Source organism: Myodes glareolus, chromosome 16, assembly GCF_982192425.1.
Source record: "Myodes glareolus chromosome 16, mMyoGla1.1, whole genome shotgun sequence".
Taxonomy (NCBI): domain Eukaryota; kingdom Metazoa; phylum Chordata; class Mammalia; order Rodentia; family Cricetidae; genus Myodes; species Myodes glareolus.
In genome coordinates this window covers 32,869,036-32,893,039 of record NC_142041.1, presented here as the reverse complement: position 1 = coordinate 32,893,039, position 24,004 = coordinate 32,869,036, and the positions used below count along the sequence as shown (strand labels likewise).

Sequence of the window (24,004 nt, the reverse complement as noted above, 5' to 3'; positions counted from 1 at the left end):
CCAGATTGCTCTCTGGACAGAGGAGAGGGTGCCTGAACCAGCCTTGGCCCATAACCATACTGATGAATATTTTGCTTATCACCATAGAACCTTCATCTGGCGATGGATGGAGATAGAGACAGAGACCCACATTGGAACACTGGACTTAACTCCCTAGGCCCAAAAGAGAAGCAGAAGGAAAGAGAATGTGAGCAAAGAAGGCAAGACCAGAGGGAACCTTCATCTGACGATGGATGGCGATACAGACGGAGACCCACATTGGAGCACCGGACTGAGCCCCCCAAGGTCCAAATGAGGAGCAGAAGGAGGAAGAAAATGAAAAAGGAAATCAGGACTGCGAGGGATGAGATCACCCACTGACACAAGGGGACTGATCTAATGAGAGTTCACCAAGGCCAGTTGGACTGGGACTGAACGAGGACGTGATCCAACCAGATTCTCTGAATGTGGCCGGATTCTCTGAATGTGGCTGGCCCGGAGTCTTTCTGAAAAGCCATTGACAATGACACTGGGACTTGTTTCCTCTGCATATACTGGATTTTGGGGATCTAGTCTGTTTGGATACTCACCTTCCTGGACCTGGAGGGAGGGGGGAGGAACTTGAACTTCCCACAGGGCAGGAAACCCTGACTGCTCTTAGGGATGGAGAGGGAGGAGGAGAGGGAGTGGGGGGAGTGGGAGGGTGTTGGGAGGAGGGGCGGAAATGGAAACTTTTATAATTTAATAAAATTACTTTCTCATAAAAAATGGTTAAAGCATACAGAATATGAACTTTATCTCAATAAATTTGTAAAAGCAAACTACTCACAAAACTGAACAAAATGAAAGTATTTTTTTTTCTCAAATCATGAGAAAAACAAGGCCTGTGTACGTGCTTCTCTACCAAAGATCACAAGGAACTTGCTGCTGGCAGCTACAAGTCAGGCCCTGAGTCAAGCCAGCAATATCCACTAGGCCTCCCACTGGGTAAGATGGTGTGGCTTCTGAGAAAGGCTAAAAAGAACAGGAAAGAGACTGGAGAGATGGCCCAGTGGTTAAAGGCACTTGTTATTCTTAGAGAAGACCTGGGTTTGACTCCCAGAGTACACACGGTGGCTCACAACCACCTGAAACTCCAGTCTCAGGGGATTTGATGTCCTCTTCTGATCCCTGAAGGCAGACACATGGTACACAAGCTAAACATTCATAAACATAAAATAAGATAAACAGGTCTTTAAAAGTAATAATTAAAAAAAAAAGAACAGAGAAGAATATACATTTAAAGTAGATCAGAACACAGACTCTTCTAAACCAGAGGCTAAAGACAATTGAATGAAACATGTTTGGCTTGATAAGATGTGAGTAGTATAACATTAAAAAATAATGTTCTAGGCTGGGTGTGGTATACACCTTCAGTCCCAACATCCGAGAACAAAGGTAGGCAAACTGCTATGTTTTTTTTTTTGGGGCGGGGGAGGTCAGCTAAGGCTACATAGTATGGGAAATGTTAAACTTAACACAGTTGAAGATGCTGCTTTACAGCAGGACTTTGCAGGGTTTTTCAATGCTAGTGGATACTCTAGCAGAACAGAGTAGGTAGTGATTTCCAAGGAATTTGGGTATGAAGCCTTTTTTTATCTTAAGTATCCCAAAGGATCAATATTATTAACAAAATACTATAGGAGATGCAGTTCTAAGTCTAAATCATGGCTGACTATCACTAATTTCTTTTTTTAATATTTATTTATTTATTGTGCATACAATATTCTGTCTGTGTGTATGTCTGCAGGCCAGAGAGGGCACCAGACCTCATTACAGATGGTTGTGAGCCACCATGTGGTTGCCGGGAATTGAACTCAGAACCTTTGGAAGAGCGGGCAATGCTCTTAACCACTGAGCCATCTCTCCAGCCCCTCACTAATTTCTTTATATACAATTAATATGGGAACTGTAAATAACTCACAGATTGACTGTAGTTATACTAAAAGTAACTATATATTGAAATATATAGATTCTCACTTCACAGTTTGTGTGTTATTTGGTTTTTTGTTTTTTCCATACAGTGCTGGTATATTGCCCATGCAGGCCTGGATCTTGCTATGTATTCCAAACAGAACTCAAACTCAAGATCCTCCTGCATCAGCCTCCCTAGCATTAGCATTAAGGGTGTACACCCCATGCTCAGCAATTCAGTAAAAATTTTAATGGAATTTTGAAGAGTCATTTTTTAAATTTTATTTATTTTGTGTGTGTGTGTCTGCATGCTATGTGTGTGAAGAAGCCCCCAGTGGCCAGAAGAGGGCATTGGAACCCTTAGAGGAGGAGTTATAAGCAGTTTTGAGTCTACTTGATGAAAATGCTGGGAAATGATCTTGGGTCCTCTGGAAGAGCAACCAGTGCTCTTAACCAGTGAGCCATCTCTGCAGTCCCTTGGGTATGTTTGTGTGGGTCATGCACATGTGCACGTCAGTGTGTATACACATTTGTGTGAGCACGTCTGGAGGCCAGAGATCAATGTTGGTTTTTCCCTTACCACCTCCATTTTATTTTTTGAGACAGGCTCTTTTGCTGAACCTGGAGCTCACAGATTGTCTAGACTTAGTGGGCTCTAGGGATCATCTGTCTCTCTCTCTAGCGCTGGGACTGCAGACCCATTCCACCAGCCTCCTTAGGAAACAATGGCTCCAGACTTCAGCTTCAGTCTGATTCTCCATCACCAGCTCTCTTGGGGCTCCTTGTACCAGTTTTCCCACAGTCAGCTGAAAGGCACAGCACAGCTAAGCCCTTTCCGTGCACAAGGCTTGTCTTAGGTTTCTATTGCTGTGAAAAACACCATGACCAAAGCAACTTGGGAGGAAAAGGTTTATTTCAGCTTACAACTCTCAGGTCACTCTCAGTCTCTGAGAAAAGTCAGGGCAGGAAGCTAGAGGCAGGCACTGAAGCAGAGGTCATGGAGGAGTGCTGCTTACTGGACTGCTCTACATGGCTTGCTCTGCCTACTTTCTTATAGAACCCAGGACCATCTCTCCAGTGGTGGCACCACCCACAATGAACTTGGCCCACCCATATTGATCACAAATTAAGAAAATGCCCCACAGACTTGCTTACATGTCAATCTCAGGGAGACATTTTCTCAGTTGTGGTTTCCTGCTCTCCGATAGCTCTAGCTTGTGTCAAGCTGATAAAAACAAACAACCAAATACAAATTCCCAAAAACAAAAAATCAAAACCAAAACCAAAACCAAACCAAACCAAACCAACCAACCAACCAAACAAACAAACAAAAAAACAGGACAGGTTCCACCTGCTCTGTGTGTGTGTGTGTGTGTGTGTGTGTGTGTGTGTGTGTGTGTGAGGTTATGTGAATGTATGTGGATGCTTGTGGAAGCCAGAAGATGTGGGATGCCCTAGAACTGGAGTTGCAGATCACTGTGAGCCACACACAACATGGGTGCTGGGAACTTAACTTTGGGTCCTCTGAAGAGCCAAACAATCAAACCATGGAGCCATCTCTCCAACCTACCTTTCTTTGTTTTTTGAGATAAAGTCTCATGCAGCCCAGGCTGGCCTCAAACTCATTATGTAGCCAAGGATGACCTCAAACTTTTGATCCTCCTGCTTCCCTTTCCCAAGTGCTGGGATTACAGGTGAGCATTTCCACACCCAGTTTGTGCAGTGGTGAGGATGGAACCCAGGGTTTCCTGTTCAAGCACTCTGCCAACTGAGGTACGTATCTAGCCCTCCATCTGTCCTTTCCTTGAGGGCAGTGGGGCCCAGAAGCTAATGAGGTTCAAGGAAAGAAGTCTCTACCTTCCATTCCTGTTCACACAGGGCTAGCAGAAGTGGGTTCCTGGGCCTGTGAATGAACACTTCGTCACCCCTTGGCTGTAAGGAAGTAGTACCCAGGTTTAAAATCAGTCCAGCTTGCAGGGTATGAAGTCTTTCAGAAGAGGGAGGCATATATATGTCCTTTCCTCCTGTGACTCTTGCAGATAATGCTGTGGCATGCACACATTCATGGTAGAATAAACCAGGGAAACAAAACCATAAATCTGACCAAATAGATGATGAGAAGTCAGGCCAGAAACTTATACCAGGCCAGAGGATTGCAGATTACACTGGAATCCCAGTGCCTAGAAGGTGGAGGGAGGAGGATCCAAAGTTCATAGTCATTGTTGGCCGTACTGTGATTTATATTTTCAGCTACACACAGAGGCAGAGGCAGGAAGATCAGGAGTTCAAGATTGCCTAAAGCGACTTACTGAGTTTGAGGCCACCCTGGGTAACACGGGAGTCTGTCTTGAAAACAATAAATAAAAATCCCCACTATGGTTTCTTGCTGCCACCAACTCTGTACTCAGCAAAGTAGGCTACAGGGGAGAAGTATTCAGAGGAGCCCGTACTTGGGGACCCTGTGAGGCTGGGGAGTCACTGCCAGAAATATTCAGAGAAGCTTGTACTCGAGGACTCTGTGAGGCTGGGGGCACTGTCATCATGTTTGGTTTTCTAGAACTCCTGAGTCCCCCATAATCTCAGAAGTCAACCAAAGAAAAAGAGACTCATTCTCTATTATTACAAGAAGTCCCTAAAGCAAGGGCCAGGCTTTCATATTTCCTGAGATGGTTGTTGGTGGTCCCTTCACCATCCAAGTGTCCACATCAGAAACCTTGGAGCCACCTCTGCTTCCCTAGCTCTAAAGAGGCTCCATACTCTGCCCTGGCATTTTATTCACACCTGTCCCCTCCCCTCACTCTGCATCTGCTTTAGTTCAGCCTCATCCTCTTCACCTACTTCCCTGCTGACATCTCACCCTCCAGCCTCACCTTTTCCAACCTCTCATTCACCACTAGAGTAGTAACCTAAGCTCAGATCTGTTGCCCTTAGTTACAGCCTTTAATTCATCCCAAATGTACTCTTTGTTTTTTCCTCCATGTCTGGTGCCTGGAATTCTTGCCTTTTCTGCACCACATCAGACTTGTGTTCCTAATTCTCTTCTAAGAGCTGGTTAGCAGTGTCGACTCTGTGAAGTCCTCCCTTACCATTGGATAAGAACCCATCTTTGGGCACTGGGCCCTGCTTCTTGGTTCTCTTGTGGTACCCACGGTGCCTCAAACAACCCTGCTCTGGGCATACTTCTACAGTGAGTGTCTATTTGTTGAGCCCAGTCCAGCATCTAGGTTCTTTCTTAGTATTTGTTGTTGTTGTTGTTGTTGAGAACGAGCTGTGTATGTAAAGATTAAGGCTCTGGCAAACCCAACCCCAGTTTTCCATAGAGGAAGATGGAGAGGAATGTCCTCTCTCCAGGAACCACATGGACACACTGGGAGAATCCACCCTTAACTGAAAATCCATCTGACTACAAGGCACATAGACCAGAGCAGACATACAGGTTAGTCTTCCAAAGTGCTGATCTACTATCTTTGTGATGCTCTGTCTTCATGAAGTGGTCCAGTCACTAAGTTAATGCCCTGGTAATCTCCATCCCTTAGACTCTACAGGTAACAGCAGTTTTAACTCCTTTTCCAGCTCCAACAGCCAAAGAGTCAGAATGTCAGCATCCTCTCACTCTCAGGATCACCATGCACTGCTATTCATGCTGACATATACCTATAAACCTTTCTGCTATCATTCGAGCCTATCCTTCTCCTGTTACTAGTTTCTGCATCCTTAAAGTTCCAGGAGCTGAGCAGACTTGTAGCAAACACTCATGAACTAAACAAATGAGTTAATGGATAATCTGGTTTCAGTGAGGCTAGACTAGCATTCTCTCAAGCGTGCAAGGACCACGTCTGCTGCCATATGCCACTCTGTATCTTATGCCTCCAACTGCACAGGAGGCAGAGTGTTGCTTGATGAAATTAAGTACTCAAAAGCTCTATTTGTTTTTCTTGCAACAAATCTCTTCCAAGACGTAGACTGTGTGACTGCACCAACCAGTTGAACAGACAACAGGCCAGAGGGCTGCCACTCATATCAATAACAGCCCAAATGCTACTCAATTGCTCAACAGAGCCCTGGGAAGCAGGGAGTTCCCCTGGATCTGTGAGGTGTATGGCACAGCTGTCACACAAAATAGGTCATCCCAAAGTTTCTGGAAGACAGACACAGCAGGAGCAGAGCCCAGGGAATAGATCATCAAGAAGAGCTCTCGTCTCTTTCCTAAGGAGACAAGAAGAGACCCTGGGGAGCCCAGAGATAGGCTGGGACCTGGTTCAGCTGCTGAGATGCATCCAGGCCAATTAAATAATTGGCATGATAGGGAAAGAAGGGAAGCCACTCCTTTCGGGCAAACTCCCACCCCACACAGGAGGCTACAGGCAGCTGTGGTAACAGCAGCAGCAACAACAAGGCAGGGATTTCTTCCTCTGCCTCCCACTAGCTGAGAGCTAATGCTTAAATTAGCACCTTGGAAACACCCAGATCTACTGGCTGCACCTTCTCTCTCAAGGGCTGCCACTCCCCCAAGCCTCTTTTTCAAGGCGAGTTTCTCTTTCAAGTAAAAATAAAGAAAAAGATGCTTCTCCTGGAGGAGGGTTATGATGGGGCCCAAGACACAGGCCTCTATCCATACATGCAGGTCCTGAAAGGAGCAATGAAGCCAATAATGGAGCTTCCATTTTTTTATTGGGTTCTAAGGAGGCAGACTTCACTCTGCTCTCAGGAAGCTCACTCATGGAGTGAGCTAGAGAAATAAACTTTTTACTGAACTGTGTGTTCCAGCAGGGCATGGCCCCATCTTAACTTATGTGGCTAACCACTGTGTTCCTGATACCTTTTGTAGTATCTGGATATAGTAGATATATGTGTATGTGTATACCAGTGTATATGGTCAGTATTGGTAAATCAATTTTCTTGAGTCAATATATCAGATGCTGTGGTATTCTTTGGAAGGGAGAATGAGGAAGTATTGTTTGCCAGGTGGTGGTGGTGCATGCCTTTTATCCCAGCACTTGGGAGGCAGAGGCAGGCAGATCTCTGTGAGTTCGAGGCCAGCCTGGTCTACAAGAGCTGGTTTTAGGATAGGCTCTAAAAAGGAACTATTGTTTAAACATTAAATGAATAGTTTGTCTTCATTTTTGTAAATGAAAAACCAATTAAAGGAGAATGAGAGACTTCCTAGAGGTCACTATAAATAACAGCAAAAAGTGGAAGACATCCCAAGTGTGGCTGAGCCTGGGACCCTGCTTTGGATGGTCTTTTCCCAAGCACCCCACAGAGCTGTCATGCCCTCTCCTGTGGTGTGACCCAAATGAAGGTTCCTGGGGAAAAGGCTACACAAGGGTCTGCTGTTCTCAACAGAATAATGGGCCCTTAAGGAGTCTGGGGTGTCTCTAGACTTGAATATAGGAGCAGAGTCAAGAAACAGGGTAATGCCTATGACCCACAAGTGTTAGGCTATATTGTTATTTCTTTAATATTCACTCAACCTCAAAACAGTCTTCTCGTGCAGACTACCCTAGCTTTCAAAAAAGGGCGTGAGCAGCTACAGCTATTCTAATGAGCACCCCCTCACCGCAAACTCCTTCTTCTTCAGGGCCACACAACCCAAAACAGCTCAGGAGTCTTCCACCCATGATTAAGAAAGAATACCAGGAAATAACAGTCATCAAGGATATCTGCACAAACCTGATGACCTTACCCCTTCTTCTCTTTCTTGGACAGCTATTATCTCAGGAACCTCAGATGAGAAAAAAGAACCAACTCCTTTATTCGACTTACTAGAATCTCCACCCTCTTCACCCACCCTTCCACACAGGATTAGCTTAGATTAGCTTAGAACTGGAAGGACAGCCTAGTTTGGAAACAAGGTTAGCTGAATAGGGAACTTATTTAACAAAGTTCTAACCCAATCAAGGTCCTTCTTTAGGTTCGTAGTACAGACTACTCCCTGGGGATTTTCTGGTAGAGGAATCAAGGTAGGAAAAAGTCCTCCAGGACCTCTCTCAGTTTAATGCTCTACACTTCTTCAAAGCCCAATCTGTTCCAACATCACAAAATGTAGAAGACATGTATCTCCAGCTAGACGGCAGCTAATTATCCAGCAAACTATGTGGCATGGAGATTGCCATAGCTCCCACCTTCCTACCTTGGTTCATCTTGGTTACTGTAATAGGTAAGTTACTTATCTAGGAAACCACAAAGCATGCTGTCAATTGTGAAGCTGCAGACCCAAGAGAAGAACCTATTCTGGGCCATACTGACTAACACGGAGGGAAGAGACCTAGGGAGCCCTGGAGCTTCAGGGGTGGGAGAGCACAAATCAGTGCCAGGCATCCACACCTTTTGGTTCCTAGCCTCCTCTGTCTCCTTTTAGCTCTTGCAGCACGGGCCCCAAGGTGGATGAAGTGAACGAATACAACCTCGGCATTCTGCCCCTCCCCCTTCTCTAGTCCAGCTCGCTAGGCCTCTGACTTTCCTACCCATTTGCTGGTCCCAGTGACAGCCAGGTAGCCCTAGGGTAATAGCCAGCAGGCATCTTCTTCTTTAGGCCATGCCTCCACAACCCGGCATCACCCTCCCCCTTCCATCCCCTCGGCGCCGGCATCGATGACATCATTCCTGCCTGACTCCAGGACCGCGGACCCGAGGCAGGATCCCCGCCCTGCAAAGACTCCAAGCACGTAGGCCTAAGATGACAAGGGCTCTTCCGAATTCCCAACCGGTCTGCACAGGCTGCTCCAGCGCAGCGCCACCTCCTATTCTGGAGGTATCTTAGTGTTCGCATGGACACCCTTGATCCTTAATGACATCTCGCCACTGCACACTCTTCCCCTTCCCGATTCCAGATGCCCCCAGCTTGAACTGGGGGCGCTCCTCTCTCTCGAGAAGGGAATTCCCAGGGCCTGCACCGAACCTCTGCCCTCATCGGTGCCTGGTTCCCATTCAGCTTTGCTATTTATATAAAGGACTGGAGGGCAGGCCTCTCCTTTTCTAAAAGCCTATTTGCAGTCCTCTTTAGACTGACTGATCTCCTGGCCTCCTCCCTTGTCCTGAGCATCACAGGCCTCGAGGGCTAAACGCCTTTCTTACCCACCCCCATCCCGATCCCCTGGGCCTGCTGCCAAAGCAAAGATGCCCTGTGACAGCCCTCTTGATGGACCCCCACTAGCGGTGTGCACTATCGGGCTTCTCTCGGTCCTATCCGACGGGTGTTCTGCCTCCGCGGACCGCGTCCTCCGCCCTTCCAGGTCCTCCGCTCTCACCGCAGGTAGTCTCCCACGGTTTTCTCACTCTGCAAGACTCCCTCCCCCGACACTGCGTTTTCAGGGCTCCCCCTGCCTTATCAGATGGCGCCCCCCTCGCACAATCCCCACGGCCTAGTTCCTTCCCTCCCCTCCGGCGGCGCCCCTCCCGGCCCTGGCCTGCCCGCCGCCCGCCCCCTCACCAGCGGCTGCATCTCCGAGTGCGCGGTGGGCACCTGGAACCGGTCGATCTCCTCCATCATGGTGCCGGCGGGCGAGCGGGCCAGGGGCCGGGCGCGGCCAGGAACGCCGACGGGACCGCGCGGGGCGGCGGCCCCAGAAGCCCGGCAGATGATGCAGACTAGGCCGCCCCTGACCAGTCGGGCGGATAAGCGGATGGAAGGATGGACAGGCGGCGAGAGGCTCGCGGGCTGACTGCGGCCGGCGTAGCTCCGTGGGGTTGCCTAGAGCTACCGCGGCAGTGGCCCCGCGGAGCCGCAGGTCTTGCCTCGCCTCCTCCTCCGCCGCCGCCTCCTGTCAGCAGCTCAGCCACTGCGGTGACTCTGCAACTCCACTTCCGGGTCCGGGACACCGCCCGGATCTTGCATTATTCATGAGGAGGCGGGGTCTGGACGCCCCAGCCCTGCCCACTTGCGGGAGCTCCCAGTGCGCGCGGCGGGCGGACGTCTTTTTGCTGAGGGGGCGGGGCTTAGCGGAGCCAGAGGAGCCTGGCGGAGCCAGCTCCGCCTCCACCCCGTGCCGGGAGGGGGCGCTGGGCGCGCCTGCGCTTTGGCTGCCTGTCGGTTGCTGGGTAACCGCGTCAGGGAGGAGCCGATGCTGTTCTACAAGGGCGCGGGGACCCACGACGACAGCTGTCCCTGAAGAACCCTGGTAACTGGGAATTGAAGTGGAAAAGAGTCTGTATTTCTTGTGTGTGGTCCAGAAGGAGAGAATTCTCCCCAGGAGAGGGAGCATTTTGTAGGTTTCTTTTTCAGGGTTTGAGGTGATTTCCATTTTTGCAGCAATGCCCCAGAAACAGACACGTAAGCAGGTAATGTCATACTGTGGCCTGCTGTCTTCTGATGACCTCTGACCTTAACCGCCAATTATTCCCTGTTGATCGCCAACCTCTCTCTCTTGTGACTCCTGACTTGTGTTTCCACTGACCTGATTCGCCCGTTCTCTCTCACAAATCTGTCCTTCTCTCCATATTTTCCTGAACCCACTGTCATTTTATTTTTAGCCCCATCTGTCCTTTCCTTATTTTCACCTCTTCACTTGACAGATCCATCCCGTCCAGTCCAGTCCTCTTAGCTCTCCCAACCCTTCAGCCTCTTCCTCATTGTCCTCTCATTGTTGTCCCAAAGGACTTTTTGTCCAGCACTCTGCTGTACAGTGCTCTGAGCTAAGTGTGGGGACAAGGGGCCATTCGCCATGTGGGAGCTCAGAGAGAAGTCAAACAGACAGGAGGAGGAGAAAGATCCTTTCCCTGCCATCAAACACGTCTCCTCCCTATGAGACTCAGCCATGTGAATGCTGTGTCTGTGTCATCTGGCAAGATGTCAGCCTTCCCACAGGAGTTTCCAATCAAATCACCTCCAGGACCACCACGGAGACAAGCTAGTCTTGAGTTCTCAAGGAACATTCTGGGATATAAAAGAATGACTCTATCCTTCAGAAATTGCTTTTCTAACTTCTCTTAAGGCTTCATTTGTTTCTAAGTTTTCTACACTTTAAGCCTAGGTATATTGAGATTGGGAGAGCAAATCTGTATCCATGAAGTTTGTGACTTTGCATATTTTGGTACATATTTTTGCATACTAACCTTGTGCCCTCCGCTTCTTTTATGCTGGTCATCTACAGTTGAAGAGCCTATTAGTCTTAGAGTTCTGTAGTCATTGAGAGGTTATTCTGTTCATGTGTTGGCCATGCCCCAGTTTTATGTTGAGTCTGAGCTGTGTTTTGAAACCATTGTAGGGTGCTTAAGGCAGCTGGCCCTTAGTTTATGGGCAGCTTGCTTTAACTTGAAAGTACCAAGGTCTAGCTAGTGATATATAATAAAATAGATCCTTTTATATGCTCCGGGTTTTTGACAGAGTTGTACACTTATAGATACAATCAAAATATAGAATATGTCCTCTATTACAAGAAAGTCTCTGTGCCTTAATCCACTTGAGCTCTCCCTGCTCCTTTCCCCCTAACAACTGGTCTGCTTTCTCACCACAGATGAATTTTTTTCTAGCAGCTTGGACTTTAAACAGTATGGGTGTCTCCAGTCTCATTAGAGGAAGCTTCAATGACTAGTTACATTGAAAGCAGGAAGAGGTGGCAACAGATAGCGAGGAGAGCAACCTAGGTGAACGGGCCCCGCACACATCAGCCCCGTCGGCTGGAGGGAAGGGTATTTCAGTACACTATAAGCACTAGTCTGCTGTAAGCAAAGGTTAGGCTGTGTTTATCATGATCTTGTCTGGGCGAAACTCAATTTAGATCAGTACTAGGTACTAAGGTATACTTAGTACTGGACATGCTTGGGATGTTGTCTCTGTCTCCCAGTATAAAGAGAGCAGAGAGAAGAGTTCCTGGGACTGAAGGAGAGAAAGGTGTGTAGGTTGGAGCAGTAGGCAGGCTTCAGGGAGGAGGACAGTAGGCCTTGGAAGCCCACAGTGGCGAGGAAAGGTCGGGATCGGGATAGTTAGAGGACAGAGAGAAGCTTACTGTCAGTTCTTGTCATGCCATTGATCAGGTCTTTTAAAGGGGCGTGTGTGTGTGTGTGTGTGTGTGTGTGTGTGTGTGTGTGAAGGTGGCTGCTGAGATCAGAGGCATCAGATACCCCTGGAGTTAGAATTTCAGATGGTTGCTAGCCCACGGAAGTGGATTCTGGGAATCAGACTCACGTTGTCTGCAGGAGCAATGCATACTCCCAATGGTGGAACCATCTCTCCTGTCCTGATTTTTAGTATTTTCGGTTGCTCTTAAAGTCCCAAAAGTCTAACTAGGTTCGTTCATAGGGCCAGGATGACCCCAAATGGGCTGCTCACTGCTACCCAGTCTACTTCAGACTTAACATTAACTACATGAGAATTCTCCCACGAGTACCCTGACCTGCCTCTCCCTGCAGACCGATATCCACACTTTCTCCTTCAGGCCTTTGAAACTGCTCTTGCCCTGTGGCTGGTGCAGTCTTTCCGTCTGCTGCCATCTGCTTCACCTCGCCCTGCCCTAAATTTCCTTTTTCTTGTGTGTCTGTCAAGTTTCAACGCAGTATTAATATTTTCCTACAAAGGACTAAGTCCACTTTCTGGAAACAGCAGGGTGACATGGCTACCCCTGTATAAACTCTACCGTGGCAAAGCTCAAATACATATTCTCGTTCATTGTTGCTCTACGTTTCTTGGATAAAACCTTGCATATATTTAATTCCGAAAAGAAATTGGTCGAATATCAGTCTCGATGCACAAGCTTGTCTTTGGAAGTTTCCATCTGAGTGTGTTTGATGGATGGGAAGGAGGAAGCCCGGATGAAATTACTAATAACAGGAAGCTTAGTGGGACCTGGAAAAGCGTGTATGAACGGGCTCCTCTGGGCTCCTGGGTGTGTGGCTGCCTTGGCAGCAGGGCTATGAACGACTTGGGTTTGAGCTATGCTCATCTGTGGCTTAGAAGCTGGGTGTAAGGGACGAAGAGATTAAAAATCTTCATGAGGTAACTGAAAGACCCCCGGTGTAGGGAGACTCTCACTCAAGTCTCGGGATAACACGACCCCCCCAGGAACTCCCAAGAGACCCCGTCCTTGCTGCAATCACACGAGGTTTATTGACAGGTACCAGTGCTTGGGCTGAGACTCCTAGCCCATGCAGGGGAGGAGTTCGACCTTGAGTAGCTGGGAGAAGGGGTATTTAAGGGAAGAAACCACAACCCAGTAATCCAAAGGGGGTAGGGAGGGCGTCATTGGAAAATTCTGAAAATACCAGTGATCATTGAAAATTCTGAAAATACCAGTGATAATCACAAGGGGGTAACTCCCTGTTTCTCAAGATTATTTTCAAGATTACAATCTAACTTTATCTTCAGCAAGTTCCTGAAACAGAGTCACTGTACCGGCTAATCCTAGATTTTTGGCTCTTCTCTTCCTACTAGAGGGGTCTGATTTATCTGGGTCTTTCAGTAACTACGCCGTCTTATGCAGTAATTACAGACGGGCGATCTTCTCTGTGCCAGGTACTGTCGTAGGTATCAGGGACACAGAAAGAAACAACACACACACAAAAGATAAGCTCGCGTGGAGCTTATCTTCCACGTGCAGAGAAACTGTCAACAAATAAATAAGTAAAGCACGTGGTACATTAGACGGTAGCAGGTGCCGAGAAGAAACACAAATCAGGGTGATATAGTTAGACATTCAGGGTCAGATAATTGTAATTTAAATAAAGTGTTCAGACACAGTCTCACAGAGGCAACAACAGAGGAAAGACCTTCAAGAAAGGCAGGAGGTGTAGTATCACTGGGGGTGGGGGGAGTGGGGAGCTTTCCAGATGGTTGGCACAGCAAGTGTGACGCTCCTGAGGCTGGGCCCTGCTACTCATGTTCTGGCTCAGCAAGGCAGAGAGGCGAATAGTGGGGACAAGGTCAGAGAGGTGTCTCTGCCTCTCCTGCCTTTACCCCCTAGAGTTAATCAAATAACTCACACCATATTAAAGCGGTCACGATGGCACTCCATGAATCATAATTTGTAATTAAAATGCATGAATGCCAGGCACCGTAAACCATGACCAGCTCCAAACATCCCTGGTAATGCCCCATAACAAACTGCCCTTCCTAAAAGTGGTGAGCATGCCAGCTAGCTGTGTGTGTTATGTGCAGGAGCTTTGCAGCGTTGCCAAACATTGCCTGGCAGCCAGACTTCTTAGTAGAAAACCAAATTAGAGTCTTCTGTGAACTCCAGTTAAGAGCTAATTTTAGTTTATGACTAACAAATTTTAGTACCCCTTTATAACTCAGTTGGTTATCATTAAAAAAAAAAGGGCTGGAATTTTGCATTGTTTGCTTATAAAAGTCCTCTCCAAAAAGAACTTACATTTAGACAACTTTGTGGTCTTTCAAGAAACCTCCTTGGAGCAACACTTTCAGAAATAGTGATCTGAATGAAAAGTTACTAGGGGTAAGGGACAGGATTGGCGAGAGACCGGAAGAGAGCATTATATAAGTAATTTCTTCCCAGACTTTCCCACCTCACTCCCTTCTAAATACCTCTCGGTCTAAACCACTCCCATTCTCAAGCCCAATCTATAAACCCCTCCCACCTAGAATGCTACAAAAGGCTCACACATGCTCCTGCCCCTTCGAATCCATTCTCTACACTGCATCAAAAAAAATTTTTTTTTCACCAAGCGTGGTAGCACACAGCAAGGGCTGATGAGATGTCTCGGTGGGAAAAGAGGAGCTTGGCATCAAGCCTGAAGACTCGGAGTCTATCCCAAGAACCCATATGGTAGGAGGAGAAAACCAATTGCGTTAAAACTTAATGTGTACTGTTCTTCCCTCATCAACACTATAGCTCACTTTTATGTGCTGTCCCCTATTTGTGATATTTTGTTTTGTTTGACATGGGGCCCAGCTAAAGCGGGCCTTGAACTCCTGATCCTCCTGTCTGTGCCTCCCAAATGCTGTGACTACAACTTTGCCTGCCTTTCCCTCCATTCCAAACAGTCTTCATATCCTCACTCATACATGTAATCCCAAGATTTTTAAGTCAGATGTCAATCCCCACAACCTGTTCTGATGTCTCCTGCCCTGTTGTTGAAGATAGGGCTAAAGGCCATAGTTGTTCATATTTATGTGTGCATTATTATGCTGTACATTCCTTTCTCCCATAGCATGAATCATCGTTTGTGATTATTCATTTGGTTGTGTAATTGTTTGGTCATTGTGTGTCTCCTGTGAGATTGTATGGCCCTTGGAGCAGAGCTTGTGGATTCTTGTGTTTACAGCTGTATTCTCAGGCTAACAGTGGCCATGGTGTCAGATACTCTCAGAGAATGACTGAGTGTTGAGTGAATGAGGGAATACGGTAGGGGGCGTTCCACACTGTGTCTCCTCACACTGACCCTGGGAGAGACAGGGAAGACGTGTGAGAGGAATGCCAACATCTAAGGTGTGAACAGACACACATGCATCCAAAATGAAGACTAAGAAGTAACCAAAGAAGTAAGACAGTGGAGTGGTGGGTAGTTCTTCAGCGACTGAGGGAAAGAGTGAGCTGCCAGCCATGTGGCCCACTACTCAAGTGTCAGCAGAGTAACCACAAAGATGTGGCCTTCAGATGCAAGGATTAGGAATTCATTAAGGACTTTGCAGAGAACAACTTCAGAGGTAAAAGCGGGACTGTGAACTAGAAGGCAGTGAAGACCATATGGGCAGGGATTTTTTTTTTAAGATGAAAGTAAAACTTGAATATATTAAGCCCTGTGGCAAAAGATCCGGATGGAGAGAAGTTGAAGATAAAGGAGAGAAAAATTGAATTATGACGACCCAAGTTTCTGAGAAGGTGGGAAGGGATCTGCACAGACAGGAGGGGCCTGCTTTGAAACGGGAGAAGAAAGGAGGGTGCTGACGATGATAAGTTTGAGGTTTCATGGCAGGAAGTTGAGAGGGTTTTCTCTTCTCTTCCCCTAATAGTGTTACGGAATTCCTTCTGGAAGTGATAACTAGAAAACAAATTTTGCCCATGGCTGTTCCATTTTGTTATGATTGCAGTCATGCTATTTTCAGAGTTATGGTCTGAGGTTTGTCATGCGCAATTATCAGATTACAAAACAGCTGTGAGCGTTTGAGGCCAGAACCCAGCCCCACCCCCACCCCCACCCCCTTCGCTTTGGAGCCTAACACATTGTTAGGATTTGGGACATGCCAGGTACTCGAATAATAATGACGGAGCACCCTTGTGCTTATCATTGGGCTTAGAGCCTGCCCGCCGAAGAGTAATGTGGGTTCTTTGGTTCCAGCTGTGCGCAAGCCACATGAAATCGTTTCTGTGTTTAGGAATGTGTATGGCGTGCTCAATCTTCCCAGTTGCTGAGCACTGACAGGGTGGTGTGAGAGAAGCAAAGAATGTAGCTGTTGATCAAACTTTAGTTCCACTTCTTCGAGTGTCACCATGCTTTGGAGTCGCTGGGTTTTAATGTCCTCCATTTATCTTGCCTCCCTGCTTTAAGAACCCTCGGGAGTGGGAGCTAGCCCAGCTCTGTGTGTTTAGCTCTTGTCCCAGGACCTGCACCTTGAGTTCTGGGTGAATGGCTAGTGGCTGGGAGAATCAGGAGACAAGTGGCTAATGATGGAATTGGATGATGGAAAGATACGTATGGCAATACTTTGAGCACTAACTTCTTGCTGCCTAGAGAAGTTGCTCGTGCTGCCTTTATCCTAGTGAAAGCAGACCAATCCCGCATACAAGAAGGGACCCTGACTCTGGTGTTTAGCTTAGGTTCCTCCTTCTCCTATTATTTACCTCATATTTATTTTCTTATTTACTTGTTCTTTCCATGCATGTATTCAGATCCAGCCCTGGAGGATAAATAGATCAAATAATCTGTGGACCCTTGAATAGACGACACCTATGTCTATGCTTCTTGCCTTTGTGATGGTTTTAGCCTCTCTCCCTAGAATGCTTAAGCCATTTCCTTTACTCTTATAGGCCTAGTAAATTCTAAGGAATATGTACCGGTGTTTTGTTTTTTCTCTTCCAATAGGTTTCCAGCCATATAAACCCACTGCCAACTGAAAATATTGCAAGTTGAATGCATTTACTACACATCATTACCAAGCATCATAGTTTAGCAACACAGTTCATCGTAGAGTATGAGTTATTTACCCTTAAGATCACTTAGCTGGTTGGGAGTTCTGCCTCACCACTGCTGCCTAACATCTGGAGGAAGTATACCATATAGTGTGGCATAGGGAGGAACCAGAATTTAAAGTGTTATCTGTACAGAATACATATCACTTCCACCCTTCATAGGATGAGAAAAACGTAAATCAAAGCATCATCAGTCAGAGGTTGTCTACATTGTAGGTAAGAGAACAGAGGTCCTCAAGTTAGCTCAAAAGAGGCAGGAGGGAGAATGTGCAGTGTGTCCATATGGAGGGCTCTGTGGGTATCACACAGAGATGCATCATGTATAGATAGATGTATAGATAGCCTGGCACTGGAGTTGGAAAGCCATCTAGCCTGAAACAGGTGTAGAGATCCATGGCTTTGTCCACATTGCTCGCAGCCTCTCTACTTCTCTAAGCAACCACTCTGCTTTCCCAGCTAGCCAGTGTTTTCACATCTACTCCCTTGTAACCTTAGTGTGGTTCTAGTTCATCATACCTGCTCTGGCTGGTCTCTCCCCGTGAGCATTCCCATCAGTATCTCCAGCCAACTACCAGCTCTCTCTGTGGCACTGGTTTAGACTCTTAGGGAAGGGGTCTGGCTGGCCTTAGCTTTATGACTTTAGTTCATGGAGTCTGTTATCAGCATGAGACAAAATTCTAAGGCTCTCTTAGGCAACCAAAGCTGGGAGCAGGGCAGTTTGCCTTAGATATATTCTTTTTAAAATTGGTTCCTTCAATGCAAGGTACAACTTGGTTTACACTAAAGTAACTTTTGTGTTGCTTCTGGTAAATCTCTTCTTTCTCATGAATTGTGCAGGAAGGGGCCTCAGATTTCTTCTAGTCCAATGCCTTCATTCAGAGCTGATATTTACATTACAAAGGGCTCATATGACCTTTGCAAAAGGCTTTACTGTAGAACTTTTAAAAAAGCACATTTCTGTGTGAATTTTAAGATACCGTATATTTTCTATATAACTCTTAAAGATGTTACTGTAGGGGAGTTAGAGTCTTGCCATCCTGAAGCAGTTAATCCCTGACTTGCCTCCTGCGGTGAGTAACTATAAATGTGGACACAATTCTAAAGCAGTCATTTTAAGGCACTGAGCCGTGAGCAGCACAGGACATTGATTCCTGCAGGAAAGGAAACACCCAATAAGAGTCACACATTTTACCCTCGTTCTCTGCCTCATGACAATTTCTTGGTCATGGCTGGGGGTGTGTGGAGCAGAAGATAGATGCATTGAAGAGTCTGGCAGTGCATGAGATGAGCTATAGGCAGTGGTGAGAGCAGGCAAAGGTTCCAAAGCAGTCATCTTACAGAATGAAAGGCATCACTGTCTTAATGGATGGACAGATGGGAAACCTCAGCAGAAATATAGAAACGATAGGAAAACACGCTATCAGAAGCAAAAATTTCCTTGGATGACCTGACTGCTATCACAGCAGACTGTGTTGCTAAGCAATGCGTTTGGTATCTTAGGTGCATTGCATGCATTTGACTTACAGTACTTTCCGTTTACAATAGGGTTTGCCTGATGTAAGTCTGTTGGAAGTGGAGGAACATCTGTGCACATACCTTCCAGTGTGCTAGGCCTGGAAAAGTGCATTCTGGGTACGTGGATGAATGGGAACAATCTAGATCACAGAACAGAAGGAAACACCGTTTTTTAAAAAGGAACTTTAGTCACCTGTGGGAATGCATCACGTGTATATTTGGAATATGTATGTTGTTGGACTGCTAGAATAAAAGAGAAAGAAATAGTGTTCAGAGCTTCCCCAAATGATGGGAAACCTACGGAAAGATGAAAAGCTCACTGAGTCCAAGCAGGATAAATGCAATAAAGTCAGATCCCTTATAATAACACCTTTGAAAAACAAAGATAAAGATGAAACCATTCACTCTGCCCCTGGACTGCACGCAGCAGTTTCCTGAGGCCTGTGCTCAAGAGGCCTGGCAAAGTCTGTGACTTCAGACATCTTGGAGTTGTGTGCTGCTGTGGAGCACCGCACCGCTAGTCACAGGCAGCCAGGCAGTCTCCATGGCCTTGGCTTGTCTTCCTGCTGCCTCACCCAGACCCTCAGCCCCTTTCCAGCTTGTTTCACTGTGAGTTGGAAACACTCCCTAGGGGGCTATTTCCCAAGAATTCCCTGAAGGTGACATGACCCTGGTCTGCCCAGTGCCCAAGGCACAGAGGGACAGAGGGAGCAGAGCAAAGAGCTGGCTCTATGCTTTTGCACCCCATGCCCCTTCCTTTTGCCTCAATCTACATATTTGCCACATCCTGAAGCCACTTCTAATCCATTCAACTTACACAGTCTTCCTAGAGATCTTGTAGTTTCAGAGGAAGGTGGTGGTGGGGGGGGGGAGGGGAATCAAAGTATCTAAGATGTGGGGTTAGGAAGAAAGGAAGACTTATTGCAGACAGGGAACAGCGGTATAAATTATGTATTATTTCTCAATGGAGTCCAGACACAAGGCAATTATATATTTAAAGCACTGAAAGAAATTACTATTAACCCAGAATTCTCTATCCAGCAAAACACCTCTCAAGAAAAAGTAATAGGGCCAGTGAGATAGCCGTGAGGGTAAAGCACTCACTAAGCGAGCATGACAGCCTAGGCTTAGTTCCCATAGCCCACAGTGAAAGCAGAGAGCTGGCTCCCAAGAGTTGTCTCCTGACCTTCATCTGTGTGTGCACATCTACATGCATACACACTAACAGTGGCAAAAAAATAATAATAAAGCAGGTTCCTCAGAAAAAGATGAAAGCATTTTTTCAAGTGAACCAAAGCAGAGAGATTTATTATCGCCATACAACAAGACAAGGGCACATTGGTAATAAGAAACATGCTGGTAAAGGCAAAATACTAGCTGCCCCCACCCTTATATTAATTTTTTAAAGGGCATGGGATTATTTACTGCAAAAGTAATTATTATTAATACCGTCATGTGGGACCCATAATCTATGTGGAAATGAAATAGATGACAATATAGGTTAAAGGTAGTGGTGACAAATGGAATTATAAGGTGAAGTTATTGCAAGTGGGCTCAGTAACACACTCCTGTATTGGAAGTGGAAGTTTAAGGTCTGACTACTTGAGACCCTGCCATAAACAAAGCAAAATCCACTATTATTACGTTGTGAAGGGGTATGATATGTATTCTTAGTAGACAGTAACTGCATTGTGAAATGTAGAGTGTCCTGATGTCTTGAGACAGTCTGAGATAGCCAAGGGTGGCCGGAAATTTGTCATGTACTCAAGGTCAGCCTTGATCTCCAGACCCTCTCTCCTCTACTTGCAGAAGTGTACTGCCACACCTGGTTAGTAAATTACTCTTGGCAGAAAGCACATGTTGCAGACCTTCCAACAAACACAGACACAGATGAAAAACCAACCAAGAAAATGAAATAGGACATTGAAGATCTTTCTCAATCAACACACCCACAAAATTACTAAGGATTAATAAAAATAAAATGATGAAAAAATAGAAAACAAAAAAGCAACATAGCACACACACACACACACACAAACACACACACAACCACGCACACACACACAGGAAAGAACGACATAGCAAAGATAGTCACACCAATCAATACCTTCACCAAAGGGGTAGAGCTGATCAGGCTGGGGGACAAAGCTCAAACTCAAGCTATATGTTACCTGCATGAGGTAGGGTTTAAATGTAAAGACATAAAGAGAGTGCAAAAGATGGAAAAAATGTACTGTATAAATCAGGGTTAGTGTAGAGGCAGGAAGATCCAGAATAGCCCAGTCTTGTGTCTCCATCGTGAGTTCAAGACCAGGCTGAGTTACCTAAGGCCCTGTCAATAGTGATGATGATGACAGCATGCCATGCAACTGGCAAGTATAAGCAGCTTTCTTTGTTAAACAAAGTAGCTTTCAAAATAAGAAGTATTCCCATTTTATAATGATTAAAGGTTAATTAAAGAAAGAAGAAAAACACAAAGTATGTGCATCTATTACTAGAACCTCAAAATATGTGAATTAAGAATTGACAGAACTAAAGAGAGATAAACAGAGAGATAAGTATAGATTTTTAGCACTCTTCCCTCACTAATTGAGAGGTACAGAAATCTGAACAGTACCATCAACCAACTTGACCTAATTAACATTTATAGAACATTACACTCAAGTACTACAGAGTGTTTCCAGAGATCCGCTGTACACTGGGATTAAACATAGCCTTAATATATTTCTAAAGATTAAGCTCCTGCAGTTTTAATTCAATTGAAATTTAATATATCCACTGAGGACAAAACATTTAAGCATAATTTAGACAAAGTAGAGTTAAACAATATGTTCAAAATTTCCAAACATTAAACCATTAAACTTCTAAATGATTCATGGACAACACACACACACACACACACACACACACACACAAACACACCAAAAAAAAAAAAAAACCAAGAGAAATTAGAAAATGCCTTAACTGAAAGCAATAAATATTTTAAAAATTGTGGGGTGCTGCTAGAGTGGGGCCTCTATAGCTTTTTAAATGCTTTATTGGAAAAGAAAAAAGGCTTAGATCCCCCTTTAAAATGATTTGTTTACTTTTATTTTATGTGCATTGTTGTTTTGCAGTATGCATGCCTATGTGAGGGTGTTGGAGCCCCTGGAACTGGAACTACAGGCAGTTGTGAGCTGCCATGTGGGTATGGGGAATTGAACTCAGGTCCTCCGGAGTAGCAGCCAGTGCTCTTAACTGCTGAGTTATTGCTCCAGCCCCATGCCAGGGGAAGGGGGGCAAGGAGAGGTGCTTAGGGGTGCAGTGTCTACCGTCCTTCCAAAGGACCTGAGCTCAGATCCTAGCATGCATGTCAGGCAGTTCACAGCCTCCTATAACTCCACTTCCAAGGTAATTCAATGCATATAACAACACACGTGTACACATAAATAAAAATAAAATTAACCTTTAAGGAATAAAGAGGCCAGTGAGACGGTTCAGTGGATTAGGGTCCTTGTTGAGTCTGATGAGCTTAGTCCCCTCTCCTGGGCCCACACAGTGGAAGAAAGAACTGACTCCTGTGAGCTGCCCTCTGACCTCCACGTGTACTGTGACAATAAGTAAGTAAATAGATAGACAAATGTAAAAATATTAAAGAACATAGAAAAACAAGCAAATCAAATCTAAAATAGTTGAATCAGTATTTATTTGGCATCTGCGTTTCTTTGATGAATTAGCTTATCTTACTGTGTCAGAGAAACTTGGAAAGAAAAATGTTTAGCAGAGTCAGAAGCTGGTTCTTTGGAAGGAGTAATAAAGTTGATTTTTATTATTTATTTTATTTTTGAAATTATAATATAATTACAACATTTCCCCTTTCCCTGTTCTCCCTCCAAACCCTCTCACACAGCCCTCCTTGCTCTCTTTCAAATTCATGGCCTCTTTTTCATTAATTGTTGTTGCATACATAAATGTATATGTGTATACATATGTATTCCTAAACAGTCTGTATGACACTGTTCATATGTATGCAGACAGGACTGACCACTTTATTTGGGTAGCCGATTGGTGTGTTCTTGTCTGGGAAAACTTGCTTCCGCTCTCAGCAGTCCTTTGTATAGAGCTGAGGCTTGGTGGTCTTCCCCATCCTCTTTGGCATGTCTGTTGTTGTCCTGTTCAGCTCACGCTTAGGCAGTCATATTAGCGAGACTTCATACATGTAGCTTCTGATGTTACTAGAGATACAGTCTCCAGCAGACTCCCTGATCCTCTGGCTCCCACAGTCTTTCCACCCCCCTTCCACAATGTTCCCCGAACCTTAGCTGCAGGAACTATCATGTTGCTGGTGTATCCATTGTGGCTGGGCTGTACCACATTGATTTTTTAAAAAGAATTATCAAGCCTTAGTGAGATTTTTTTTAAATATTTATTTATTTATTATGTATACAATATTCTCTCTGTGTGTATGCCTACAGGCCAGAAGAGGGCACCAGACCCCATTACAGATGGTTGTGAGCCACCATGTGGTTGCTGGGAATTGAACTCAGGACCTTTGGAAGAGCAGGCAATGCTCTTAACCTCTGAGCCATCTCTCCAGCCCCCTTAGTGAGATTTTTTAAAATGATACAGTAGCCAATATCAGGTCCTATAGATATTAAATGGATAGTAGGAGAATATTATTAACAACTTTATGCAATAAATTCATCAACATATATGAAATGGACAAACTTCTTGAAAAATACAATTGAGCTCAACTGATGTAAGAAGAAATGGAAAATACCCTTATCTATTAAAGAAACTGAATTCATGATTTAAAACCTCCCCCAAAAGAAACTGTAGGTGTAAATGATTGGGAACAAAGAACTTCAGACTTTCCTGCCTTGGTGGCATGAATTATAACCCCAGTTACCCAGAAAGCTGAGGAAGGAGGAACAAAATTCAAGGCCAGCATGGGCATTGTGAAAGAGACCCTGTCCCAAATCAAGCAGTACTAAACAAAACAGCGAAACCCCAATCTTACACCATATCCTTTTACAAACAGAACAATGATGTAACAGAAGACTGGTAGCAAAACCAAGCTATTATACACAAAGAAAGTTGTGAACTGATCCTTAGAAACATCAATGCAAAAGAAGATTTGACAAAATGTTATTAAATCTGTTTCAGCAACGTGCCAAAATATATATTAGATCGAGTGTGGTTTGCCTTGAGAATGTTGAAGAACTCAAATCAATTTAGTGTGAAAACAAACAAATAAAACCAAAACCAAAATCTTTCTTGACATTAACAGAATAAAGGAGAAAATTCATATGGTGGCATCTCTAGATTCAGGGAAAAAAACTGACAAATACAACCTCTATCCACTAAAGATTGTTATAAGGGTCAGATGGGATTGTGTACTCAAGAATGTGTGACAAATTGAGAGATTCTCTATAATGTAAATCATTGTTCTTACTGTGACACCCTAAGATTTGCAAGTTACTTCCTGACATGCT

The 24,004-nt window shown here is 45.3% G+C and overlaps 2 protein-coding genes across 7 annotated transcripts in view; one reads left to right on the top strand and one right to left on the bottom strand.

Moving 5' to 3' along the window:
* Fam219a (family with sequence similarity 219 member A) overlaps positions 1-9,718 on the bottom strand; it is a 58,076-nt gene extending 48,358 nt beyond the window's left edge. The window contains exon 1 of one of the 6 annotated variants that reach the window (XM_048419776.3): positions 9,365-9,718. In XM_048419776.3, coding sequence (XP_048275733.1) covers positions 9,365-9,424 — 60 coding nt within the window. In that variant the 5' untranslated portion in view covers positions 9,425-9,718. The remainder of the gene's footprint in view (positions 1-9,364) is intronic. The other 5 variants (XM_048419780.3, XM_048419775.3, XM_085677236.2 and 2 more) reach the window with 5 other exon arrangements.
* Positions 9,719-9,976: 258 nt separating this feature from the next.
* Dnai1 (dynein axonemal intermediate chain 1) overlaps positions 9,977-24,004 on the top strand; it is a 67,880-nt gene continuing 53,852 nt past the window's right edge. The window contains exon 1 of the mRNA XM_048420572.3: positions 9,977-10,212. Within this exon, the coding sequence (XP_048276529.1) occupies positions 10,186-10,212 (27 nt within the window). The 5' untranslated portion in view covers positions 9,977-10,185. The remainder of the gene's footprint in view (positions 10,213-24,004) is intronic.